At 42.4% G+C, this 23,353-nt stretch overlaps 1 protein-coding gene across 2 annotated transcripts; it reads right to left on the reverse strand.

Annotated features, from left to right (window-relative positions):
• Positions 1-877: 877 nt before the first annotated feature.
• sema3e (sema domain, immunoglobulin domain (Ig), short basic domain, secreted, (semaphorin) 3E) lies at positions 878-22,223 on the reverse strand. 2 transcript variants are annotated; one of them, XM_030097333.1, is made up of 17 exons: positions 21,035-22,223; positions 11,016-11,176; positions 10,685-10,744; positions 10,423-10,542; positions 8,703-8,796; positions 8,387-8,503; positions 7,388-7,530; positions 7,182-7,296; positions 6,257-6,326; positions 6,033-6,177; positions 5,492-5,717; positions 5,222-5,313; positions 4,773-4,814; positions 4,452-4,618; positions 4,068-4,135; positions 3,689-3,822; positions 878-2,883 (listed from the first exon to the last, which is right to left on the reverse strand). In XM_030097333.1, exons 1-17 carry the CDS (start codon positions 21,165-21,167, stop codon positions 2,383-2,385), a joined length of 2,388 nt encoding a protein of 795 aa, XP_029953193.1. In that variant the 5' UTR covers positions 21,168-22,223; the 3' UTR covers positions 878-2,382. The 2 variants fall into 2 exon arrangements, with proteins under 2 accessions (XP_029953193.1, XP_029953192.1); XM_030097332.1 differs by having other exon boundaries at positions 4,068-4,138.
• Positions 22,224-23,353: the final 1,130 nt, after the last annotated feature.

Below are 23,353 nucleotides of genomic sequence, written 5' to 3' on the forward strand. Positions count from 1 at the left end.
ATTTCTCACAATATATGTGATCTGTTTTGTATTACTGACTTATTGTGAATGTCAGACATTTCTACCAAGCATATCATGCTGAAGGAAAACTAAAACCAAAAGTCATGCATGTCAAAACCTTGTTCTAAAAAAAAAAGAAAAGAAAAAAACGCCCAACTGGCAAGCAAACAACATTCTGGATGGTCGTCCATCTTTATGATAGGCACCGTCCTTTAAGATACATTACGATGAAAACTATTGACAGAGCTCAAAGTTATGAACACACATGAGTAAAACTATGGCTAAAACTGAAACAACACACTGATAATTGTATTGAATTGATTCAGTCTTTGTTTTGTTTGTTTTTACTACTTCCGTGCTGATTTGAGATTTCTTTTTCAACCTCATGGTTCTTTAACTAGCTGTGCCTAAAAAAATATCTACATGATATTTGTTGAGTATTACAAAATAACTGGAGAATAAGAAGCACATGACTCTGAACTTTAAACTTATATATATATATATATGTATATATAGATATATAGATATATATATATATATATATATATATATATATATATATATATATATATATATATATATATATATATATATATATATATATATATAGATAGATATAGATATAGATAAACTATAAATATTATCAGCTTAAATATTCCCCACATATCTATTTGATACAAAAAAAATCTATTGTTTCCCACATAGATTGTAGGAATTAAAGCAAAATGACACAATATTACAGCATTGTTGACTTCAAGTCAGTGTGTAGAAAACTGATGTGTGTGTTTGTGTGTGTTTGTGTGTGTCCTCTTGCACACGCTCAGATTGGTGCTTTGTCATTATTGACAGCTTAACCACAGAGGTGACACGGAGGGAGGATGGTCCATCTTTTTTTTAATGACAGGCCTGTATAATGGGCGTAGCAGACACAACAGTTTCATTTTGAAGTCGTAGCTCAACAATATTCAAGGATAATGATAAGTGGCAATAACAGGCCTTAACGAAGACAAAGTGGTGGTTCAAACCACATCACGAATAGCATATAGACAACAGGGTCAAAACAATAAAGTGACAAAATTATGAAATAAATAATGCACAAAATGAAGAAGAAAAAAAAACCTGCAGTGTATTTCATTGTAGCATCAAGGCATTTCAGTATTAACTGACTATTCATGAGACTGACTCATCAGTTTTTGCTAATGACATGCTTGGTTGGTCAGCCTGACATTTGTTGGCTTATTTTTCTATTCTGAGGGAATGTCGAATTGTATTTCCCTCTTTGACGTGGTAATTACGAATCCCATCTGCAGTATTATTGCAGGGGAGCACAAATGGGCGAGAGAAAAGAAAGGACACGAGGAAAGAGGGAAGGAAGGAGAAAGAGGCGGATTGAATACAGTTTATCAGATGTGCACATAAACACCAACCTGAATTTTCGATAAACACGGTATACAATACACACAATACTGTTGGTACTTTTGATCACAATTATAGATGTAAATGCAGACATTTACACTGACAATAACATCCACTTACAGGACTTTTCCTCTACTGTAACAGCTTTCAGAAGTGCTTTAATAGTAGTTATATCTGAGGGTTTAATCATAATTAAAATATGATTTAAGTAGCCATGATAGTAATGTCTTTACCCCACAAAGCTATGGGCACAATCTAACCAAATCAGCTGAATCATAAGTATTTTTCACTGTACAAAAAAAAAAAAAAAACAACACCGCATTTTCCAGTTTATGACATCTGAACAACTAAATAAGTCAAAATAGAAACAAAGAGAATAAGTTACCATAGTACCGAAGATGATAAGAAGCCTTTAACATAGGTGGTTTCTCTCAAAATAGATGCAGTGACGATTGTTCGCTTTTGAATCTCTGAAGCAGGGATCCAGTGAAGCAGTCTCTGTGTGCGTTTTGATTGACAGCTGGGTTGAGGTGGGTCAGTCCGGGGCTGATATATTATGGTCTGTCGTGTCAGATCAGAGGCAACGCTGGGAAAAATTTGTTGTCCATCCGCCCCCAGGGTCTCTGCTCGGAACCGAGGCTGATGTTTTTGTGTGTGTGTGTGTGTTTACCAAGATCACACCCAATAATAAGTTTCCACTGCACATTAAAGTAGAAAATGTGTTTTCAATGGAAACTGCACAGTTGAACTACTGAGTGATAAATAATGTAGCTACAATAGCGAGGTAGCCTGCTACTGTTGTTTTTTTTTTTTTTCTTTTTCCTGTTACTGCTCTAGTTAAAAGCCTTTTACATGGAGCATACACTGAGCGAGTCTGACCTTTACAATATGTGTATGTGTGTAGGTGTGTGTGTGTGTGTGTATGTGTGTGTGTATGTGTGTGTTTACATGCGTAGCCTGCTCTCCTCAGGTGTCCAAGGTGTGCCTGGGAGCTCGGTGGGAGTTCTCCTCTCCCCTCCCTTTCCCCCTCTTCTCGCCGCCCAGAGGAGCGTACCTCCTTTTGGTCTTTTTGCGTTTCTTGTCAGAGCACCACACCCTCTCGCAGTACTCCTCCACCCTCTGCGCGTCCCCGTAGCCGATGAGCTGGAGGAACTCCTTGTACCACAGCCTGGAGTGAGGCCCCGGGACCGACGACGGCGCCAGAGCCCGGGGGCTGATGCTGGGGCCGGGCGGGAGGCCCGCGGAGGAGAGGCAGGGAGCGGCAGCTCTCTCCGACCCTCCGTCGTTAGCCACACGGACCGCCGACGCCACTCTCTCTCCTCGGAGCACGTGTAGAGTGATTCGCAGTAACGTGTGTACGTATCCGTGCTCCACAGTCTGGCACACATACACACCGGCGTCTGAGCTCCTCACGCGTAGGAACAGCAGCCCGTGGGAGGTCATGATAACCCGCTCATCTCCTCGAACCTGAGCGGGAGAAAGGATCAAGAGGTTTTCTTTTTTTTTGTTGCTTTTAATTCCAAACCATTGATTGACAATAAGTCAGGCAGCTCAAGCACTGCTCCTGCATTTCTCCTTCCCTTGAGAGTGATTTTAATTGAAAAAACCTACAGTACAGTAAGACACAGATTAACGGACGACAGTACTTGCAAAGTTTAATTAAAACAACACGTTCAGTGAGTTTCTATGAGCTGTAAATCCATTCTAATGTCAACTGAAATAATAACTTAGTTACCTGAATAGTTTGTTTGTGTTCATTTGAATGGTTGCTTGAAAATACAGTCATACTACTTAGAATTCCATTCATGTTTATAGTGTAAAGCATCCATTTCTGTTTTGTTAGTGTCTCTGCACCCAAATAATATGTAATATGTACTACATAATATATAATAAACTGATTTTGTTTGGTGAATCGAGGCGTTTCAGGTTTAGCGCGATATCTACATCACCTCTTGTGTTTGGGTAGTTATTGCCTTCATGCAATAGTGGTCTTGCATTTTAATATTGTGTTGCAGCCCCCCTCATTGTGAAAGGGTGCGAGCTATGACTGCTTTTGAAGAGGTGTGCATGGAATTCTCACGGTACAATCCTGACCACAGCATGACGCTGCATTAGTCTGATGCCTGCTTCAAAAACCCTTTTCCCCGTGGGACCCAGGAGAATATGTCATGCATGTCAATAGATGTATTTGTTATATTCACTTCTTTCACTTCAAGTTGGAAGAAGCTGCTGTTAAAAAAGAAAGAAAGAAAGAAAGAAAGATCGCTCTCACCTCATGTTTGTCCCCGTCTTTCTGTAAGAACCAGAGGACCTTTGCTTGAAGTGATCGAGGAACACACTGCAGCAAAGTGCTGTTGTTCTCTACACCATACACCAGCTTCTCCTCAGCTTTCATCCATTGTTCATCTACACACACACACATACACAAATGCATGCATGCACACACACACCAGAAAAGACAGTGAGGCATGAAAAATGACAAATGAACAATAGCATTCCACTAGTTTACTTCTTCACAAACATAAAGTTGATTATTCTGCAACTGTGCAGTAGCTTATTATTTCTTCTGTGTAAATAGTGTATTTCTAGCAAAGAACCCCCCTCATCACACACACACGCGCACACATTCCAGGGTCATTTTATGCACTAACCATCAATTTGCAGCCCATTGCACAGCTGGACGGCGTTGCCATGGCGAACATCTTGCCGCCGAAATCGTCTGCTGAGCGAGAGAGAAAAACAGAGAAGTGATGAAGGCAAGGATGAAAGAGAAGAGAAGAAGACAGTCGAAGGGTGAGAGAGGGCGAGAGGGCATGACAGAAGCAGGAATGGCGTGCTGGAGTGTTGCACTGATAGGCATTACATAACACCTGGCTGTCATGTCTTCCAGCGTCAGTGATAATGACTTGGTAAACAAGCCTCGGAGCGATGAGACTTCCATGAGACGGGGAGGTTTGCGGCAGAGGTGTAAACAGCTGATATCACACTCAAGGGTTAAAAAAACAGGCCCCGTCCTGACGTGTGTTTTCTGTTACCTCTTGGTGTAGACTCCAGCAGGGTAGAATCTGGAGCAGGTCAGACCATCCCAGGCGCAGTAGGGGTCTCTCGCCAGACAACAATCGGCGCATTCTGAGCCGTAGAGGTCACACTGGTGCAGCCTGACCTGGGCCACGCCGACCTCTGACCCCACATACAGCTGTTGCTGTGAACCCAGAAAGCATTTGCTGTTGGTGTTGCTCACAGGGTTGAGTTATTCTCAAACTGTGACAGTGCAGCAACATGAAAAGTGTTGCAATGTTATCATCTTGTGGCTAAACAGAAGAACTGCAAGGATAAATACATTCTTGCAATCTTACCCTCTTAGGTGATATTATGATCTCTTTTATAGGAACTGGTACCTGCAAATGGACACCATGATATCAAACTCAAGCACATAGGATGAAAAATGAAAACATTAATAGTGCTGCATCCCTGTTTCTATCCAGATATAAGCTCGCCAATCTCCTTTTATATATATATTCTTCTTTTCATTAAAATGACAGCAACCATTTGCAGACTACTGTTGAAATGTGACCAATCCAAGCAGCTCTGATGCATTCACATCTTTCTGTAGCTCTCTCAGAAGAGTGGCTGCACGATAATTTCTATGGCCGCACGATGATTGAAATTAATTACAAGCATTTTCCAAAAGAGCCCTCTTATGGTGTGACTGCGGCAAGTAATTGATCTGCCTGCAATAAAGTGCAAAATTCAGTTGAATACCAAGTCTGCTTTGGCTTCACATTGGAGGTTAAAAATAGAGTACCTTGAAGACTTGCAGCTCCTCCAGCAGCACCTCCTCCATGGTGTCTGTGTCTTTGTTGTAGATGGTAATGACTTTCAGCACAAATGAGTCATCTAGAAGAGATGAAGAAGCCAGACATTCTTACATTAGATTAAATAAAAAAGAAAAAAATCCTGTTCATGGATGGATTCATAGGACAACAATCAAAGAAATGGCCAAATATAAGGGAAAATGTTTGTTGCATGTTTATTCAATTCTCAATTACAAGTCGGCATTGTGCAGTGTAAATACCGGTGCCGATGTAGAGAACATGGTAGTGTCCATCCTGGGCTTGAACTCTGTCTACTGCGATCTGCGTGAGCTTTCTTCTGCCCTGCTCGGTCTGCAGGAGGACGGGCCTGTGGTGCTGTGGGAGGACTGGGCGATACATCACGGGATGAGACCGCACGAACCGCAGAACCTCATCAGGAAACTCCTTGGAGCTTGAGAAACCGCCGCCATTCACTTTACTCGCGCACTGTTAAAGAGATGGAGGCGAAGAGAGTGCAATTAGTTGATGGGACGCAGACAAAAGAAGCCAAGTAATTGCACTAGGAGTGTGAGCGCAGGAGAGAAAAAAAAAAAGCTGACATGCATTAGCTACGCTACGCTTGTCCCCGCATGACCTGCTGAGGTAGCTACAACAGTGCTGACACCCACCGAAAACTGCCCTACATTCTCAAAACCATGTCCCTTTCACAGGATATCTTTCACGCCCTGAAAGATAAATAGTGTTGGGCAACCTGGTAATTAAATCCCTTCAAACATTATTTATTTATAGTTGAAGACGTACGGATCCAGGTCGGGGGTAGGGGACTCTGTCCTCGTGAGGTGTCCAGTGGTGCTCAGGTCTCTCTCTGTATGCAAACGCGCCATTGAAGGCCGCTCTGATCTCATCCATGTGATAGACACACACGGCGTAGCCTTTAAACACCGCGCTGCAAAACAAGGGGCTCATTAGTGGTTTGACGGATAGCAGGGTTCTGCAGTGAAATGCTAACGTCGCCCTCCGCTCACCTCGTCGTGCTGAACAGGCCAAAGATTTCTGGGTTTTTCGCATCCTTGCTGTTGAGCACAAACACATCCTCTGAAACGCAGAAAGCAGAGTTTGGTCAAAGCTGATTTAACTATAAACGTTTGACGTCAGTCAGTGTAAAACATAGCTTTCAACCTCCCAGGTGAATCAGCAGAGCTTTACGTTTATGGCAGAACATAAGAGCTGAGGCCTAACCACATTGTGCTTCACTGTTAGGTGCAGTTTCCTCCCAGTAATAAAGTGTGACCTTGTTTCGACAGGTGTTTTCTTTATCTCTTGTGAAAACAGAGAATTCAATACAGATCCAAAATGGGTGTGAGTAAAACCACCGAAAAACAGTACGTATGATTAATGACATTAATGACTCTGTCACTGTGATCATATATCGTCTATCTCGTCATGGAGTCTTCAGGTTGCTTATTGTTTCGATTGGTTATTTTTCTGCTCTGAAGTCACACACCCGACATGATAAAATATTTTATCCCCTTAATGTCCGTCTGACTTCAGCACCACTTTCTGAAAGTGTCCCAGAACTTTGAACATAGAATTTTAAAGCACAATGCTATTGCTATTGTTTGAGTGAGATGTTTTTGTGATTATTTTTCAAAAAAAATCAATATTTTTCAAATTATTGTCTTATTTCTTTTTTTAATTCAATTTGTAATTATTGTATTTCTCCATAACTCAATATTAATAATAATAATAATGATATTAAATAATTGTGCTATGACTACAAGCAATAATAACAATGAGAGAAGTGTAATGTAGCGATCAGTACTGAAAGTCGGACACAGACTATGCATGTAAAAAGAGGCACATTGCATACATAGATTAACACTTTACTAAACAACAACAATTTACTAAACAGTATCAGAGATTACATGCCGTATGTTCCTGTTGACCTACCAAGATCATCGAAGTGTGTGTCGATGCCGTTTGGACCTGCCACAGAGCAGATGAGCCGAGTCTTCAGGAAGGAGCTCCATCTGTTGACCAGCATCCGCTGCCCTCCCTGGTCATTCTGAGAGACGAAGGCAGGGACGGTTTTTACGGCACTTTCAGCGGCTGAACTTTGCCGAAAAGAAAACTCTCCACAGCCTCGGTCTTCTCACCGCACAGACTCTGCCGATGCGAGTGTAGACGGCCTTGTTCGCTCCCTCAGCATCCACTTCTTGCTCGGTGAAGAAGAAGTAAACTTTGTCATCGTCTCTGTCGTCATTGTCAGGAATGACAGCAGAGCCCACAAATTTAGGCTCTGTGGGAAGAAAAAATAAGGAATATAAGTAGTAGAACAGAATGCAGGTCAGGTAATGGTTGTTGGTGGTGATTTATTTCCTGGAATAAACAGGAAAAAAATTCAGTTTCGATATTTTAAATATTGTTTTGCCTTTTTGAATACATTTTGTTTTATTGGGAAATAATTGTATTTATATAATTCTTTTATTCTATAACATTTTTCAAGCAGAACCTGACAAAAATAGCATGTAGCCAAATATCATTTTTTCCTCAATAAAGTTGAATAACACCAGAATCCTGAAATTAAGCCACACCTTATGTTGCCCAGTGTTTTCACATTTAATAAGTTCACATGGCTGTGAGACATTAAAAAAAGAAATTGTAATTTTTTGAATAGTTCTAGTTGGCATCAACCATGGTGTAAAATTTCCACTCATTATATCATAAAAAGGAAATAAATTCATACCTAGATGTAAATTAAAACGAAAGTGCACATTAGAACTCAATATGTCCCTTATCTCACTCTGAGAATAAGCCTTTATGCTTTTCACTTGAAACACTGAAATAAATGTTACACCGTGCTCAGAAATGTGTTAAATATTTGCAAAAAAAATGAAGAAGAGGACAATGCAACCTAGAAGACATTTCAGCTTAATATTCATGTAGACAATGGGAACATGTAGAAGTTACGTGCCCTCTCTTTACAAAGTGAAAGAAATCACCCATAAAACAAGCAAATGAAAGGAATAAATACAGCAAAAAAATGTGAATCTGTGTTTGCTGTAAAATACTCAAAAGTATTTATAAGCACTTCCTTTAATTTATAAAGAGATCCATATATAGATTTGATTCTTCGTGCAGGGATGTACACTCACCATTGAGCTGTTGTCGATCATTTCTTTCGGTTCGGGTGTAGGTCTGGTTGTTCAGTCGGCACAAGGCGCCGTCGTTCTCCCAGTAGTCAGTGTACAATCCAACATAGAGTTCTCCTCCTAATGTGAACACAAACATGAAAGCAGATTATTAACAGCAGGTCAAAACAGCGGACAGGAGAGAAAAGACCACAAGATGGCACTGTTGACTGACATGAAGTCAAAGCTCCTGGGTGCAACCACTTTTAACCTGCTGAAACATGTATTTAAACATACATAGAGGTCTTAAAATGCTCTGAGGGTGAAGTAGGAATCTTACTGGAGAGTGTGGATGTGCAGGGACTGTTGGGGTCATACGGACAGCGTCCTCTTCCGCTCATCACGCTCTCCTCTTCGAAAGAGAAGAGCTTGTCCTGCAAAACGAGGTGTAAACACACAGGTTCAACATGCATAAACACTGACCTGCTACTGTGCCCGTGGAGAACCTGTAACCACATCCAGACAGACCCCCGGAGGTGGCGTGTGAAAAAATGAATTAGCAAGAGGAAAAATCAGAGAGTGATGGATGAGAAGGGAGAGAGGAGATAGATGAGACAAGGAGTGATGGATGACCAAGTGAAGGGCTGCTGTCTGGGCGCGTAAAACCAACTTCGCTTTGCTCTTATATCGTTGTGAGATCACTACCACTGCTCGTCTGATGTTGCTGCCCTGCACGGTGGGAGTCTAAAAAAATATGCACACACACACACACACTTACACAACACACAACACATCCACTCACACCTACATACACAAACCTGAACTCTCAGCAGAACCACAGCTCATATGCTGCGGGCCACCGGAGTCTCTCCTGACAGTCACTGGCAGTTCAGAGGGGATGTCATGTGCTGCGCTGATTTATGAGGAACCGCAGAGTCCTACTGTGCTGTGACTACCGCTCTTCGTATGACTGTAACAGGAGTCAGTTTGCGGGTGAAAGTCATTCATCACATAAAGCGATGCATCAAAAATCTAATGGGAAGTAGGTAAAATTGAACCAAATCAATAGTTGAGAAGGATTGTGTTATAGTGAGTTTATTGAAACATCTGTATGAACCTGTGGATGGCATGATGAACGGTAAAAGTATTATTTAATAACAGTTTATTTAAGAGTAAATATGAACTCAGTTCAGCTCAGCGGTAACTGTAGCTTAAATATAATGTTGCCCAAAACATGCATGATTTGTTTGCGGTACTTTGGTGAAGTGGTTGTCTGTATTAAAGTAAATCAGTTTGGTTCAGCTGTGAGCATTCCGACGGTGTGAGTGATCGCTGAGCGCTTTCCTGCTTGGAGGCTGTGACTGGGCTGATTGACCCGCAGGTCCACTGCTGGAATGCAGGGTGGAAACCTTTCTCCTCTGGTTGGAAACACCCCAGACACACACATACATACAGAGCTGTTGTGTGTTTGACATCTGGGAGATATGTATTGTGCTGTGCACGCTGCTGCTGATGATGCACACGCTTCAGAGCAGACCCCCTAATTAAGACTTTAACCTGACCTCATGGTTTGGGTCTCGGCGGCGGTGGTGCCAACTTTATATGGAATATAAATTAGAAACAAAGTAGCTGCCAAATGCTTCTCTCCCTCTGGAGCAAACAAAACTCCCTAATCTGCCAGTTCCATCTCTTTCACACATCAGTCCGTGTCTGTTGGTGGTATCAATAGATGGAGGTTTAACCTCGCCGTTCCAAGCTGTACCAACAGTTCCTGGCTGCAGCATTAACAAAAATGTGAAGAAGATTTTGGCTATCTACATCTGACAGAGAGAGAGGAATAGGGAAGGGTAGGGAAAATTGTGACAGCAATAACAAAAGAGTTTTCTGTTTTGCTGCCAGATCTTTGCAGAGAAAATCGACGGTAGTTTACAAAAGTGGTAAACAGAAGAGGGAAAATTAAAATATCCAACACAGAAAAACACTCCTGCCTTGTTCGACTATGACAGATGTAATATTGATCTTCTCAGACGCTGAATGTTGCTTCGATATTCGTGGCTCACCTGCCCGTTGTGTCCCACTCTGAGCAGAGCGCAGACGGGGTTAAACGCTCCCGTGCCGCAGGCCAGCAGATGGGTCTGGTTGTACTGCTGCAGAACCTTGATGTAGTTAGCACACTCCGGCTTTTGGACGAGACACAGATATGAAGCAGGTTTTAGGTGGAGAAGCATGGATGGGGGGAAAAAAAGTGAAGCACCTCATCAGCAACACCCAAACCCACATTTTTAAAACAGGAACCTACGTAACAAAATGTTGATATCTTACCTTTTCCCTCCCCTTCATCATACACTCCTCTATCTGGGACTCTGTGCTGGCCCACTCGATCTGAAAGGAAGCAGTTTTGTGGATCCAAACATTTTTGTGAAACATTTTTAAATCATGTATAAATGTAGTGAAGTCAGTGAGATACAGATGAGCACACAGTACATAAGAACACAGTATTTTGCCTGTGATCCCATTCCTATTGAACTACTCACGTTACTGAGCACAGACCTCTAAAGTTGCTCATATGCGAACCCGGTTTGGCTAACCTGTGGCCCCTGAAGTTCAAATGTCTCACTTCCTGACAGGCAGGCGGTGATGAAGCCAGGCCTACCTCTCTGTGGTGTGTGCTAACCCGGTCCAGGCTCAGAGAAAACAGAGTATTCTTGGCTCCGACGTAAAGCCTCTCGTGGCCCTCGTCCAGCAGCATGGTTTGGGGTTGAAGAGACGCTCCATGTCCCTGGAACACCCACGTTCTGTTCAGCTGCCAAAGGTCTGTGTGGACAACAAGGCGTGGATAGGATGAGACAAAGGAATTATAGCAATGCGACACTCGTCAACTCTCATCCTGCCTCTTGCGGGCTGAAAACGAAATTTGCCCAGAAGCCTCCCTCTAGAGATTTCAAGCCGCTCCGGTAACCAGTTCCTGACTCCCATTTGCTCCAGTGGCCAAGGGCACATTGCAGCATGTGTTTCTGATTCCCGACTGTTCTCAAGAGACTGTCAGACAGCAACTTCGGGGTTATCTTACCGTCTCATCGCTCCCTTCAGTGTGGCACCTTTGACTTTTATGTCCCAATTCAGCAGGGATTATCATCTCTAAGAGCGCACATGAAATGAATCAGTTAAGAGTGAATAGATTTCTGGGAAGATGAAGACTAACCCTTGTCACCACTCAACCATGAAAAGAGACTTTGTAAAGTGTAAAGTTTTTCACTGAGATATTTTTTACTGAGAGGAAGCAGTTTTATCAGACAGGAAACTGAACAATGTTTTTTTTTTTTTTTTTTTTTAATAGATGATGATGAGTGTTCCATTCCCTGTTAAGTCTTGCTTGATTTGATTGGAATGCTGTATTTGAAAAGCAGGCAGCGGACCACAGCTGATAAGTCATCAAGCATAAATGCACACTAATCAGGATAACCTCAACATTAAGCAAACACAGATACTTTGCAGTCACTCCCACCACACACATGCACACTTTGTGTCATCTGCCTGATTGAACCTGACAGTTTTCTTTTCCATACTTGTCTTCTGTAAGCTCCTGAAGATGATGGAGTGTGAAGCATTTGAACCTCTAGCGGCGTGCGCTTCCTTCAGGTTGCACTGGCCTGAAAAGCCTTTGATTAACACATGTTGAAATGGGAGCCGCTGCTATGTAAGAAGTAGAGATCTGGTATTTGTTGGCCTTTGAATCCTGGGAAAATTCAAGCAGACAAGCCAGGGTGTGATCAAACTCGTGTCAGTGGTTAAATCTGTCCATTAATGTAATCTCACACAAGACGTGAAGAGCCATCAGTGTTGCACACTTGATGGTATCACAATAACCAACCTGCCGGTGTTCTTGTCTCTCCATGCTCTTGCAGACGATAATTATGTGGTTTGTTTTTCAAGCATTTATAGGTTTTCTGTGATACCTGATCTCGAAGACAAAGGCAGAGTGTTTATCCTCTTTTTGCACATCAGTCATAGTAACAGCACTCTTCTCTGCAGGAAGTTTTATTTGTTTGAAATGGGATTAGGTATCCACGAAGGACGAGGTGGCTGTGTACATTACATCGCCATTAGCAGTTCTGCATTGGAGACGGGCGACTGTTTGTTTGAGTTGCATTATATCTGGGGTGGTTAGGTAGTAGAAGCTGAAGGGATGTGGCAGTGGTGTTCTGCCAGGGCACAGACACACTTCCTGTAATTATCTAATCCACACACACACACACATAGACACACACACTTGGAATGCTTTCAATTTCTCGGCCTTTCTCATGCACAGATGTCTCGGTCTTCAAGTTCTCTCCAAGCCGAGCTGAACTGGGATCAAGGGACGTCCTCCAGCGCTGGCTCTCGAACAATCGGCGCCTTCTATATGTGAAGGTAAATTTGCTAACACTTATTTAGGCGACACTTTAAAGAGCATTTGAAGTGACGGAGCAAACAAGCGTCAGTCAAACCATTTTTTCCCTTCTTGTCTTGGTCGGTTAAACTGAATGACAGCCTATTTGCAATCGACACTCGTGCAAACAGGTTAATTGTGGTGTGTTTCTTTGGAGATATATAAACAAACTGAAACCCAATTATGACTTTAACGGGGCGAAATGTACAGCAGTCAGAAGTCATCAGTTCTGTTCAACAGGACATGTAAAGGAAACGAAGAAACCCCCGGTGGTGGTAAATAGATGGAAGCAAAATAAGAAAAAAAAACGGGGGGGGGGGGGGGGGGGGGGGGGCATTGTTGGTGTCCCATGGAAAACCAGAAACAGATGCACACACAACTAGTGTGAAGTAATGGAAAAGGGAAAAGTTACCTTGTGAAGCTGATGTCAGGTCATGTTGAGACAACGACATACTGAATTCTGCCACACGTTTCAAAGAAATATGTTGAGATAGAATCAATTTTTAATTGTAGAATATTAACAAATAACCTAAAATGACATTAAGCAATCAATGGAATGTGAAGACAACAACACATACTTATCATATACACAGCCAAAATAACTGCTGGAGAAAGTCATCAAGTCAAAAGCAGTTGGATGTAACTTCACAAGAGACTTCGTACCGGAAGGAGAAACTTTCTGCTCGCTTCTTGGTTCAACAAGAAAAGAAATGTGAGTGGGGCTCTGATCTGTAGTGACTACGCTGCGCTCATGCAGCTTGGACCTTTTCTTCTCTTTAACCTCCCAGTTTACAGAGTTCAAATGACAGTAACAAGCAGTGCTGCTCTATTGTTACAATCAGAGCCTTGAAAAGAGACAAGCATGTTTTCACTCGAGTCAGCAAAGAGGAGGATCAAATAAAGCTCTGGAGGTATGACTTATTTTCACTCTTAATTGTGTAGACTTACTGCTAAAAGGTATTTTTCAATAGTTATAACCATTTAACCATGATTTATGAGTATGAGTAAAATAACTCATTTGTATGAGTAGTGACTACATTCCCTTGGTTTAACCAAAACCACTAAAACCACTGTTACCTTGAATTATACTAGAATTTCTTCCTGGAGCTCCTACTTTCCCAGTGACAAGCTCCCAGTTTGATGGAATTCAGATGCATTTTTTTCCCTCTGGAAAGCGGAACATTTCTAAACTCCCAGTTAATGTTGAAGATTCATTAAACCAAGCTGGAAACAGTAGTGCCGGATCTCAAGAGGCTGCTATCACCATCAATCAGGCTCTGGTAATAGACCATATTTGGCTTTTGGAAGAGTTTTGGATGAGATGAATTATTTGTATAGTCATGTTTTGTTCACAGTGCAGTGAAACAGTAAATGTCACTGATGGTGTTATTCTGCGCTTCTCTATCACAGATAGCCGCTATCCGCCTTATTCAGCTGTTTGTTGATATGATGTGCAAATCAGTCTGAAAAGCTGGCCAGCTCGCTCAGCTAGCCTCAACTCAGAAATTATATAAGAAACAAACTGCCCTCGTTTGAACAATTCAAAATGGATCTTCAAAGCAGTCAATATGATCACAGCTGTTACTGAAATTTGTGACTAGTTCCGACCACACATCATTATGTCATGTAGGCAGAAATTTAATGACCGAATCTCCAAATCACAAAGCGGGACTGCTGCTATGGAACCACTAAAAACCATTATATGTTCAAAATAACAAGATCAATGCAACACTAGTGTTGCATTAAGTTGAGACTTCCAAAGGATTTGAAACACAACATTACACCCAGGCTCTTTCTCAACTTTAATTCAATAATGTTGTCTGGATTTCTTTGTTGGCTTTATTTGTTTTCCTTCTGAAGGCACCGATGGGTAGCATTATTATTCTTGGGAGTTGATTTAGTGGATATTGACATTGTACAGGCAAGCATACGGAATCTGCATCTCAAAATTTAATAAACTTTACACTCTTAAAATCAAACAGTCTGAATGTGAGATTTGACTGAAGCCAATTTTCTGTAAAACCGCTTGAGATAGTCTGTCTTAAAAAAATTAACTGTAACACATTTGCAATGTGGAGACCTTGGTACTTTCCACTGTTTTCAATCATTTCACTGCTCGCTTCAAAGATTTTAATTCCACAACAGGCAGTTATTGAAAAACAAAAAACAAAACCATCAAGCTGCTGACAGTCTGGGTGGTGCTGAGCTCAACATCCCCTCAAAATTCATTAAATCTTACAAACTAGAAAGAAAGAAAGACACGAGTGAACCCCCCAAATACAAGTGACAACAGACTTCAGTAGAATTTACAAAAAAAGAGTGTCGATTATAATAATTACAGGTAATTAAAGTTACTGAAAAACAATTGGTGAATCTCCTGATTACACGGACACACCGAAAGCCTCCCCAGAGTGGTGTTTTAGTGGTTCTTCCTCTGTCATTATGTGTGCCAGCCACTGCTCAGACAGAACGAGAGAAAGAGGGGATTTCCACATTTCCCCATTCCTCTTGCTGTCTCTCGCCGTTTGCTGCCAGCGAGAGGCTCCTTAACATTCAGCTAAGGAGCTGGAACGAGGAGGAGGTGGAGGAGGAGGAGGAGGAGGGTGTTTCTCCACCAGCATCTGGGCCAGGGGAGACACATGGCCCCACTGTGATCCCACTTCAAATGAAAAACACAGAGAGAAAAAGGACTCCCTCAAGACAGACACTTTCATCAGCTGTCTGAGGAGTGCTGAGAGATGCCTAAGAAGATTTGCTGAAGTGAAATCAAAATAAACCATGGGATCTCCTCTTTATCTTTATGTATGGAAACGCTCTTTTATTGCACTAGAGAGCACAATAACTGAGTGTGTTTCTCCGAGTGTGTGCAGTAGCGGGTTATTTCGGTTTTATAGGTCCTTTAGTGGCATTTCATGTTTAGGCTGAAAAGAAAAAAAAAACCTCAGTTAATGCACTCTGGAGATCATAATAAGTCATTCCACAGGAAACTTGTAAACACAAATTAACTTTGCAATCATAAGTTGATCTATTGCCAGGAGCAAACGCAAGTTTTATGCTATAAATTAAAGGCTTGGCTGGAAGTCTCATATTTCCAGCAAAATAAGCATATGTTTACATTCTCAGTATAGGAACTTGAAGAGTTATTGGAGCGAATAGGAGGCGACACAGATGAGGGGATGGTCTGTTCTCCTCGTGCTCCCGAGGCCTGAGAGGGACCGTGGAGCTCCTGGTGGGGGGGGGGCGGGGCGGCGAGCTGGAGGTCTGGGTGTGTGCGCCATATCGATATACGGCCATGTGTTCCCGTATCCCCGGTGTCTGAAGAGGAGCGATGTCACAGAGGGAAATGAAATCCACACGGGGTGTCCGAGGAGGACGAGCGAGAGATAGAGAGAGAGAGAGCGCTCTTCTTTTAACATATAAGAGCTGAATGTGGTATTTTCATTCATATAATTCAATCGTTCACAAACATTATGTCACTTGCTATTATACTTTCTAGATAAATGACAGTTTGGGATTCGATTGACATTTAATTAGATTCTGTTTCGTTCTCCATGCTGCTCCACATGTGTATGGTCTTGGAATCACTATGATTTACTTGGCTCACTGTATGTTTTTTTTTTTTTTTTGCCCATAACTGCATCAAAGCCTCTTATACTCGAAGCTGACATTCATATGAACTTTCATTTGCATGAAATATTCAGAATTTCAGTGAAACACATGGTTACAAAACTCAACCAAAAACTTCTGTGATTATATTCCCAAGAAAATTAACTTTCCCTGTCCTGCACGAACTGGAAGAGAGAGGGAAAAAGAAGACCTTCTGCTTTGTTTGCTCTCACATTCACCAGCCTTCAACACACAGTCTCCACTCCACAGCTTTGTGTGTTAAAGTACTCCTTCTTGCCATCTTTCATCCTCTTTTTTTTTTTCCATCTTTTTCTCGTGTGATATTATTGCAGCTCGTCTCTGAAGACTCAGACCATCTCCGTCCCCCGCTGCAAACTTAACTCATCTCCTCTCTCCGGTCCCCGTACAGCGAAAAGGTCAGAAAGGATATTAGAGTTTCACCAGCTGCCTTCCCCTCTGGACATCTCATTAATGAACTGTAGAGCACACACATAACACAATGGGAGAGAAAATGACACTGAGATGCACACAGACCGAATGCGAGAAAAGGTGAGAGAGAGGATTATGGGGGGGAGAAAATGAAAAATTGCCCCCTCTACTTTTCTGACCTAAAAGGTGTGATTTATCTAAACACCAGCGTATACCCTCCATTTTCCTGTGGCTTGATTTAAGCTCTACAGTGCGACTGCCCTATGGCCACGATCCAGCGCGGTAAATCTTCATTACAGGCCTCTTCACATGTAGACGGAAGAGAGTTAACGAGACTCCTCACTTAACGTATTAGCTCAAGGTAGAAAAAAAGAACTGAAATTCCCCCTTCGTTTCAGGCAGACTCAACCTCGGGTCACGCTGGTATTTCCCATCTTACCCTCAGCAGACATCCACCTCCAGCCTCATCACTTATAAGGTTGTAAAATACATAGAGAGGGCTTTTTCTTGTCTGGAGAGGAAGGTATAAAATTACAGTTCAAAGCGGGGTTTCATACATCAGTAATTGCTACCTGAGTAATTTCTGTGTTCACACACGCGTGGATCTCCGTTGCCCTCGCGCTCCACTCGCACAGCCGCGCCGCGATGAAAGAGGAAAATGCCCAAACAAGTTCTATTTGTTTCCACGCCATTGCATTTACTAATCCATCATTTGTTCGATTTGTGAGTATTTGCCTCTCTCAGTCGTACTCTATAAACACATCACATGACCTCCGGGGCTTCAGGCCTCTTTTGTTTGAATTCTCCATGAGGGAAAAGTTAGCCCGAAACTTAGAAAGTGCACGTGTTTATTTATGTAGGAGAACTGTACTGTGTGATCTTAATCCTGCCAGGGAAACTTAACATCATCGTGTAGCTTTATTCACCTTCGCAGACCTGTTGCGGAAAAAATATTTACGTTACTAAATGATTGTGTCTTCTGAGGGGAAATGTCCTTTAATGCAGACCGCGGAGGGGCCGCCTGGTCTGATTATATTAAAACAGTCTAGTTTAATTCCAGGTGTTTTCCATTGTGAATCTCATCATGTTTATTTTTACTAGTATTTGTTTGATAAATCAAAGTGATCTCGCAAATTACATTTTTAAGTTGCATTATGGAGACTTTTTCTCTTTTTTTTTCCTACAAACAGCAACATTTCTTCAGTTGCACATGCTGGCTTTTAAGTAAACCTGGACAGGTAGCTATTATCTGGCTGGAGGCATTTTTAAAACTTCATTAAGGCATGAATGCATTTTCTATCTTCAGTGTTTCACAGCGAATCAGCAAGAACTGAAGACGTGTCATGATGAATTTGCTTTTTTAACAAAACGTCTCAGCTGAGTAAATGAGCCAATATACCAACGTGTCCCAAAGTGGAGGGTTTTTTTTGAAAAAGTGTCCGACCACATTAGGTCATGATCATTATGAAAACTGCTGGATCGCACGCTTTGCAGCTTAAGCCGACCATGATGACGGAGCAGCAGAAAACGCAAAATAGGTCTCAGCCAGGCCACTTGCGTGGAGCTTGCTGACATTGTGACACATAAGAGCTTCATTAGGAGCAAAAGTGATGGTTGTCTGAAGGAATACGAAAACATTTGACTCTGTAAAACTGTAGATTTGAAAGAAACTGCTGCCGGCAGCCATTACGTTGGAAAACAAATGGATTATTTTGGGCTGATTAAATTAATATAGTTCAAGTTAAGAAGCTGCACACATATTTTAAGAAGAAAAAGTCATTAAGGTGTCATTAGTACATATTTAGATATTAATGCAGCCAATAATGAATGCATGTTGTCTATATCTTATAATATGAAAGAAGGCAATGTGTGTTAAAAGGCCACCAATAGTAAAAAACAGTGAATTTGATTTTACTCCTGTTCTAAGCATGTCTCAGTGCTGGGGAATGCCAATATAATCCTGGATTTAGAAGGGCTGATTGGCCAAAAGTTCAAGCAAATGCATAGTATTAATGTCTTTAGCATGTGTTTAAAGCTCGGCGATGCTGTGCAGCCAGAGATTAGGGTCAATTCTTTCTGAAGGCGGCCCAGAGTCAGTGTCTGTAATCTAATACTCCGTGTGATTTGGGTAACAGCTTAGAGCTAACTGGGGGTGTAAGAAAATGAAAGGATGACTAGGATGAAAGTGAATTAGGTATATTTGAAGGGAAAAAAAAAATTCTTCAGTGGTTCATAAGTCTAGACGAGAGCACGGGGAAGAGATGAAAAAGAAACACTGAATAATACTCTCACAACATGTGCAAAGCATGGCTCACATCAAAGCCCGCAGAAATCCATACAGTATGGCGGTCAGGTCATCCACGAAACACATGATAATGTGCCCCAAGGAGTTCAGTTCACCCTCAGAAACCAGGAGAAAGCCGATCCGGTGTTTTATTGAACACCCAACTGATCCCATCGTCTGTATCCAGAAGTGGGTTAAAAATATTTCACCAATGATTTATTAACTTTTTTCGTTCTTTATCTCAAAGTGGAGAATTGTGTTTTGGCCCGCTGCTTTGACTCCAGATGTTATGGTAATATTTTCATAGTCCTGAGGGTGAATAGTAAAACCACATCTCTCCCTCCGTCTCCCTGAACCGCATCCAAGTCATCGGTGTTCGAAGAATTCACACTATTCCGCATGTGCAGGAGTAGAGTGTGTGTAAAATCACCGGCAGAGGCCATGAGGCATATATTAGGACTTAGATGTTTCTCATTCCATAATGATAGGATCCAAGTGCAGCCTTTATCCTCGTGCTCTGTGCCAGTCAGAACATGTGTGAGAGGAGTGAAAGTGAGAGAGAGAGAGAGAGAGAGAGAGAAAGAGAGAGAGAGAGAGAGACATCAGGGAGGAAGATAGAAATAGGTGGGTTGTCAATCACTTCAGCAGCTCTCCCCCTCAGGTAGTCAATAAATTAGAAGATATATGAAAGGGATCACAGTAGCCAGCACTTATATGACTGAACAAATCAGCAGTGGAACACTCAGTTCCACCTATACAGTATAACTTCACAGTTTCAACTAAATGTGTTCTCCTTATTTAATTTCCACCTGGTAAAGAAAGGGAGAGACAAGGCAGATAAAACATGACGGGAGACAGCGAACACTGTCGCTGATGAGCCATGCTTGTCACCTCTCATAACAGACCCTAAGCACATATTTATGAGTTATCGACCATCCAAATTCCACACCTATTTCCGACCATGACTAACAGGCTTATGTGGAATCATCACCTTCAGTTGCTATAGAGATCAAAGAAACTGTGAGAAAAAGCCGATGTTTACTCAAGACTTTTTATCTGTAAAGATAAAACCCTCATTATTGTCCAAGAGATAGACCACAATCAGTCCACATACCAGTCCGCGTGCACATCCATATCGCACACTCCCACACGCACGTAAACAGGCGCACACATACAAACACTTTACTCTCTCTCTCTCTCTCTCTCTCTCTCTCTCTCTCTCTCTCTCTCCCTTTCTCTCTCTCTCTCTCTCCTTCTCGAGCGCATTCCCATGCCAAACACACAGAGAAAAAGCCCACTCCATCGCCCTGCCACTATTGCATGAGAGAAAGCCACATTGTGGATTTGCAACCACCATGACTGAAGGATCAAAACAAATCAAAAGGGGCTCCGAAAAAAAACAAAAAAAAAAAACATGCACTTCACTTCACGGTGGAGAAGCAGTTTGCCTGCACGCATCCAGCACACTGCGTGGCGACTTTTCCTCCCAGGCTATAGGCATAAATGTTCGATGACCATCTCATTATGTGATGATGAGAACTTTCTTTCATTAACAGAGCGTACAGTGTCTGCGACCACACTTTCTTGTAGTCCATCATACATGCTGCACAGATGTTGTAGTTTCGTGGTGTTTCAACAGATAACGAAACTCTCTGTTGGATTTAAGATTAGAAATGCCAATTCTGCCTTTTATTAAGAGCACAAGCCTGACATAGTGTGAAACCGCTTTGTTACACCTGTCTCATTCTCAATATTCAATGAACGCCCGAAGCGGAGAAAAGCTAGTTTCGACTGGAACTGCTCTCACTATTTAGGACGATTGACTATTCTGAACACACTCGACATTCAAGCAGCAGAACAGAACAGCCGAATCTGTAAGGAACACACTCGTGGTATGTCTTACCTTTGTGGGAGAGCCGTATCCTCGGGTAGATGCTGTGTGCTGAATGAGCCAAGCCCAGCAGAACAAGATACAGCAGCATCAGTGACAGAGACACAGTCTTCAAGCATTCAGCCATCGTCAGTGAGACGCACATTTGATCTGCATCGAGTTAGGAAATCTTGTAAGTCCACTCAGCAAGTCCTCCAAAAAGAAGAAAAAGTCCGCCGGTTTGCTCGGTAACTTCTTGCAAACAATGTTTAATCTGAGACAGTCTTCAGTATACCAGTCCAGCAGGAGTCTCCTTTAAGGCAAGAGTCCATTTTCTAATGATCACCACAGCATGGATTGAATAAATGTGTCTCTGCAGCCTGTATACGGTCTATACTTCCCTCTATAGCGGTCTGCTGAAAGCTGCATCCACCCACCACCTCGGTGGACAGGATAGTGCTTTGGCTATTATCCCTGTTTGGTCTTAGTAACCAGGGAGAAGAAGTCCAGTTGCTACATTCACGCCGCAGTGCTCACTGCTCTGAGTCCATATGTCTGTCCGTCTGTTTATCTGTCTGTATAGACAGCTCTTCAGTTCTCAATTTCTGATCGCATAAATAACACAAAAAGAAGAAAAAAAAATCAGATCTGTGAATCCCACAAAGGTAGTGGAGCTGCTAATTTGTAAAACCTCAATGCTTTAAGTCTGTCCCAGCAGGCAGGCAGGCGGGCGGGCGGCGGGCGGCGGGCAGAGTCGAGCTGCTGTACTGTATCTTCAGTCAGCGTTGCTCCTCTTGGGTCCACTGGAGCCAGTCATTCTCTGGACGAGAGCCCAGAGAAAAGGCAGAGTGGAAGAGGGGAGGAGTGGGGAGCCTCGTGCCTGGCGTGCGCTCTCTCTCCGCACTGGGGGAAGAAAGTGAAGCTCTCCAAACTCTGCTCACGCTCCAGCAGCCAGGGAGGATCCAGACCTCAGCTTAAACCCTCTGTCAGTCACTTGCGACTGCTTCCACCACAGCTACTGATCTGGGCAGAGGCCACCTGCCACGGTGTGTGTGTGTGTGTGTGTGTGTGCTGTGAGTGAGTAAAAGCCCGAGTGTGTGGTTGGTAAATGTGGGTATCAGTCAGAAGGGCTGAAAATTGCTCGCCGCTTCCTCTAGATTGTCTCGAGATCTCTTTCTCCCTCCCAGGCAGCTGGATTGAGCGTGCCGTGTCTCCCAGGCAGACTCTGTCAGACTTTCCCCTCCTCTCAGAAACACTGCCTCTCGTGTCGCTCGGCAGACCACCCCCTGCCTCTCCGCTCTCCTTCTTTCACCTTCCTCTTGCTCCCACCCCTGCTGCATTAACGCAGAGCTCAGCCAAGGCTAACCGGCACTTCTTTCAATTTCAGTGATTTCCCTCTTTGTGCTCGTTTCCATGTGGATAGTTATTATCACTGTTACCATGGATTTTCATCTTACAAGGTTTCATTCATTGAGGTTTTTGTCTCCGTGCCTGTGAGGCTCTCCCTCTGTTTATAACCCATCTCTCACACTTGTCAGTCGACTGAAACCTAGTTATTAGTTGTCCTGCGCATTACGCTGAGATTTACAATCCCATGCTTTTGTCTCTTTGTGTGTCAGTGTGTGTCTGTTTTCTTTTATATATGCTTTGCGAGGAGGATGTTGGGGGGGGATCTAATGTCGTCTGGTTAACCCCCCCATCCCACCCTCATCCCCTGCTCCCCCCTTATGCTCCAGACAGATCACCAGCAGAGCAGACTATAAACATTATATGACTGGATTTTGAAATTCAAGTGAAGTATGAATGTAATCTCATCTCGGTCTCATGTGCTACGACTGAAAATCAATCAATAAACAGAAAGATAGCACGTGATACAGCCTCTGTCCCACACCAGGGCTTCCTGAGTAATTTCTCATTCATTGTGTTTGTGTTTTTAATAAGAGCTATCTGCAACATTAAGCAGTAATGATAAAAGGCCTTGTTTTGATTTTTAATTGATTTCTGAATCTGATCAAAACACATGCATTGAAAAGTTTAAAATATAACTAGAGTTATTATCTATTTTGCACATATTCAATGACAAAGGTCTCTCATATCTCTGTTTACATCTCCAGAGTCATGTGTGTGTGTCTCAAGGCTCTTTCTCTCTTTCTCTGCATGTCTGTTTTAGTCTATTTCAACATTTAAAGATTGCTGATCTCTGCTGAACATGAACACGGTCCAGAAGTCCATACAGAATAAAAAAACTCCCAAAGTTTTTTTTTTTTTATTGTCTCAAATCTGGTTCACATCGTGAAATAATTAGTTTTTTTTTTTTTTTTTTTTTTTGCAAAACAGGGATTTATTGAGAAC

Source organism: Salarias fasciatus, chromosome 7 (genome assembly GCF_902148845.1).
Source record: "Salarias fasciatus chromosome 7, fSalaFa1.1, whole genome shotgun sequence".
NCBI classification, from domain to species: domain Eukaryota; kingdom Metazoa; phylum Chordata; class Actinopteri; order Blenniiformes; family Blenniidae; genus Salarias; species Salarias fasciatus.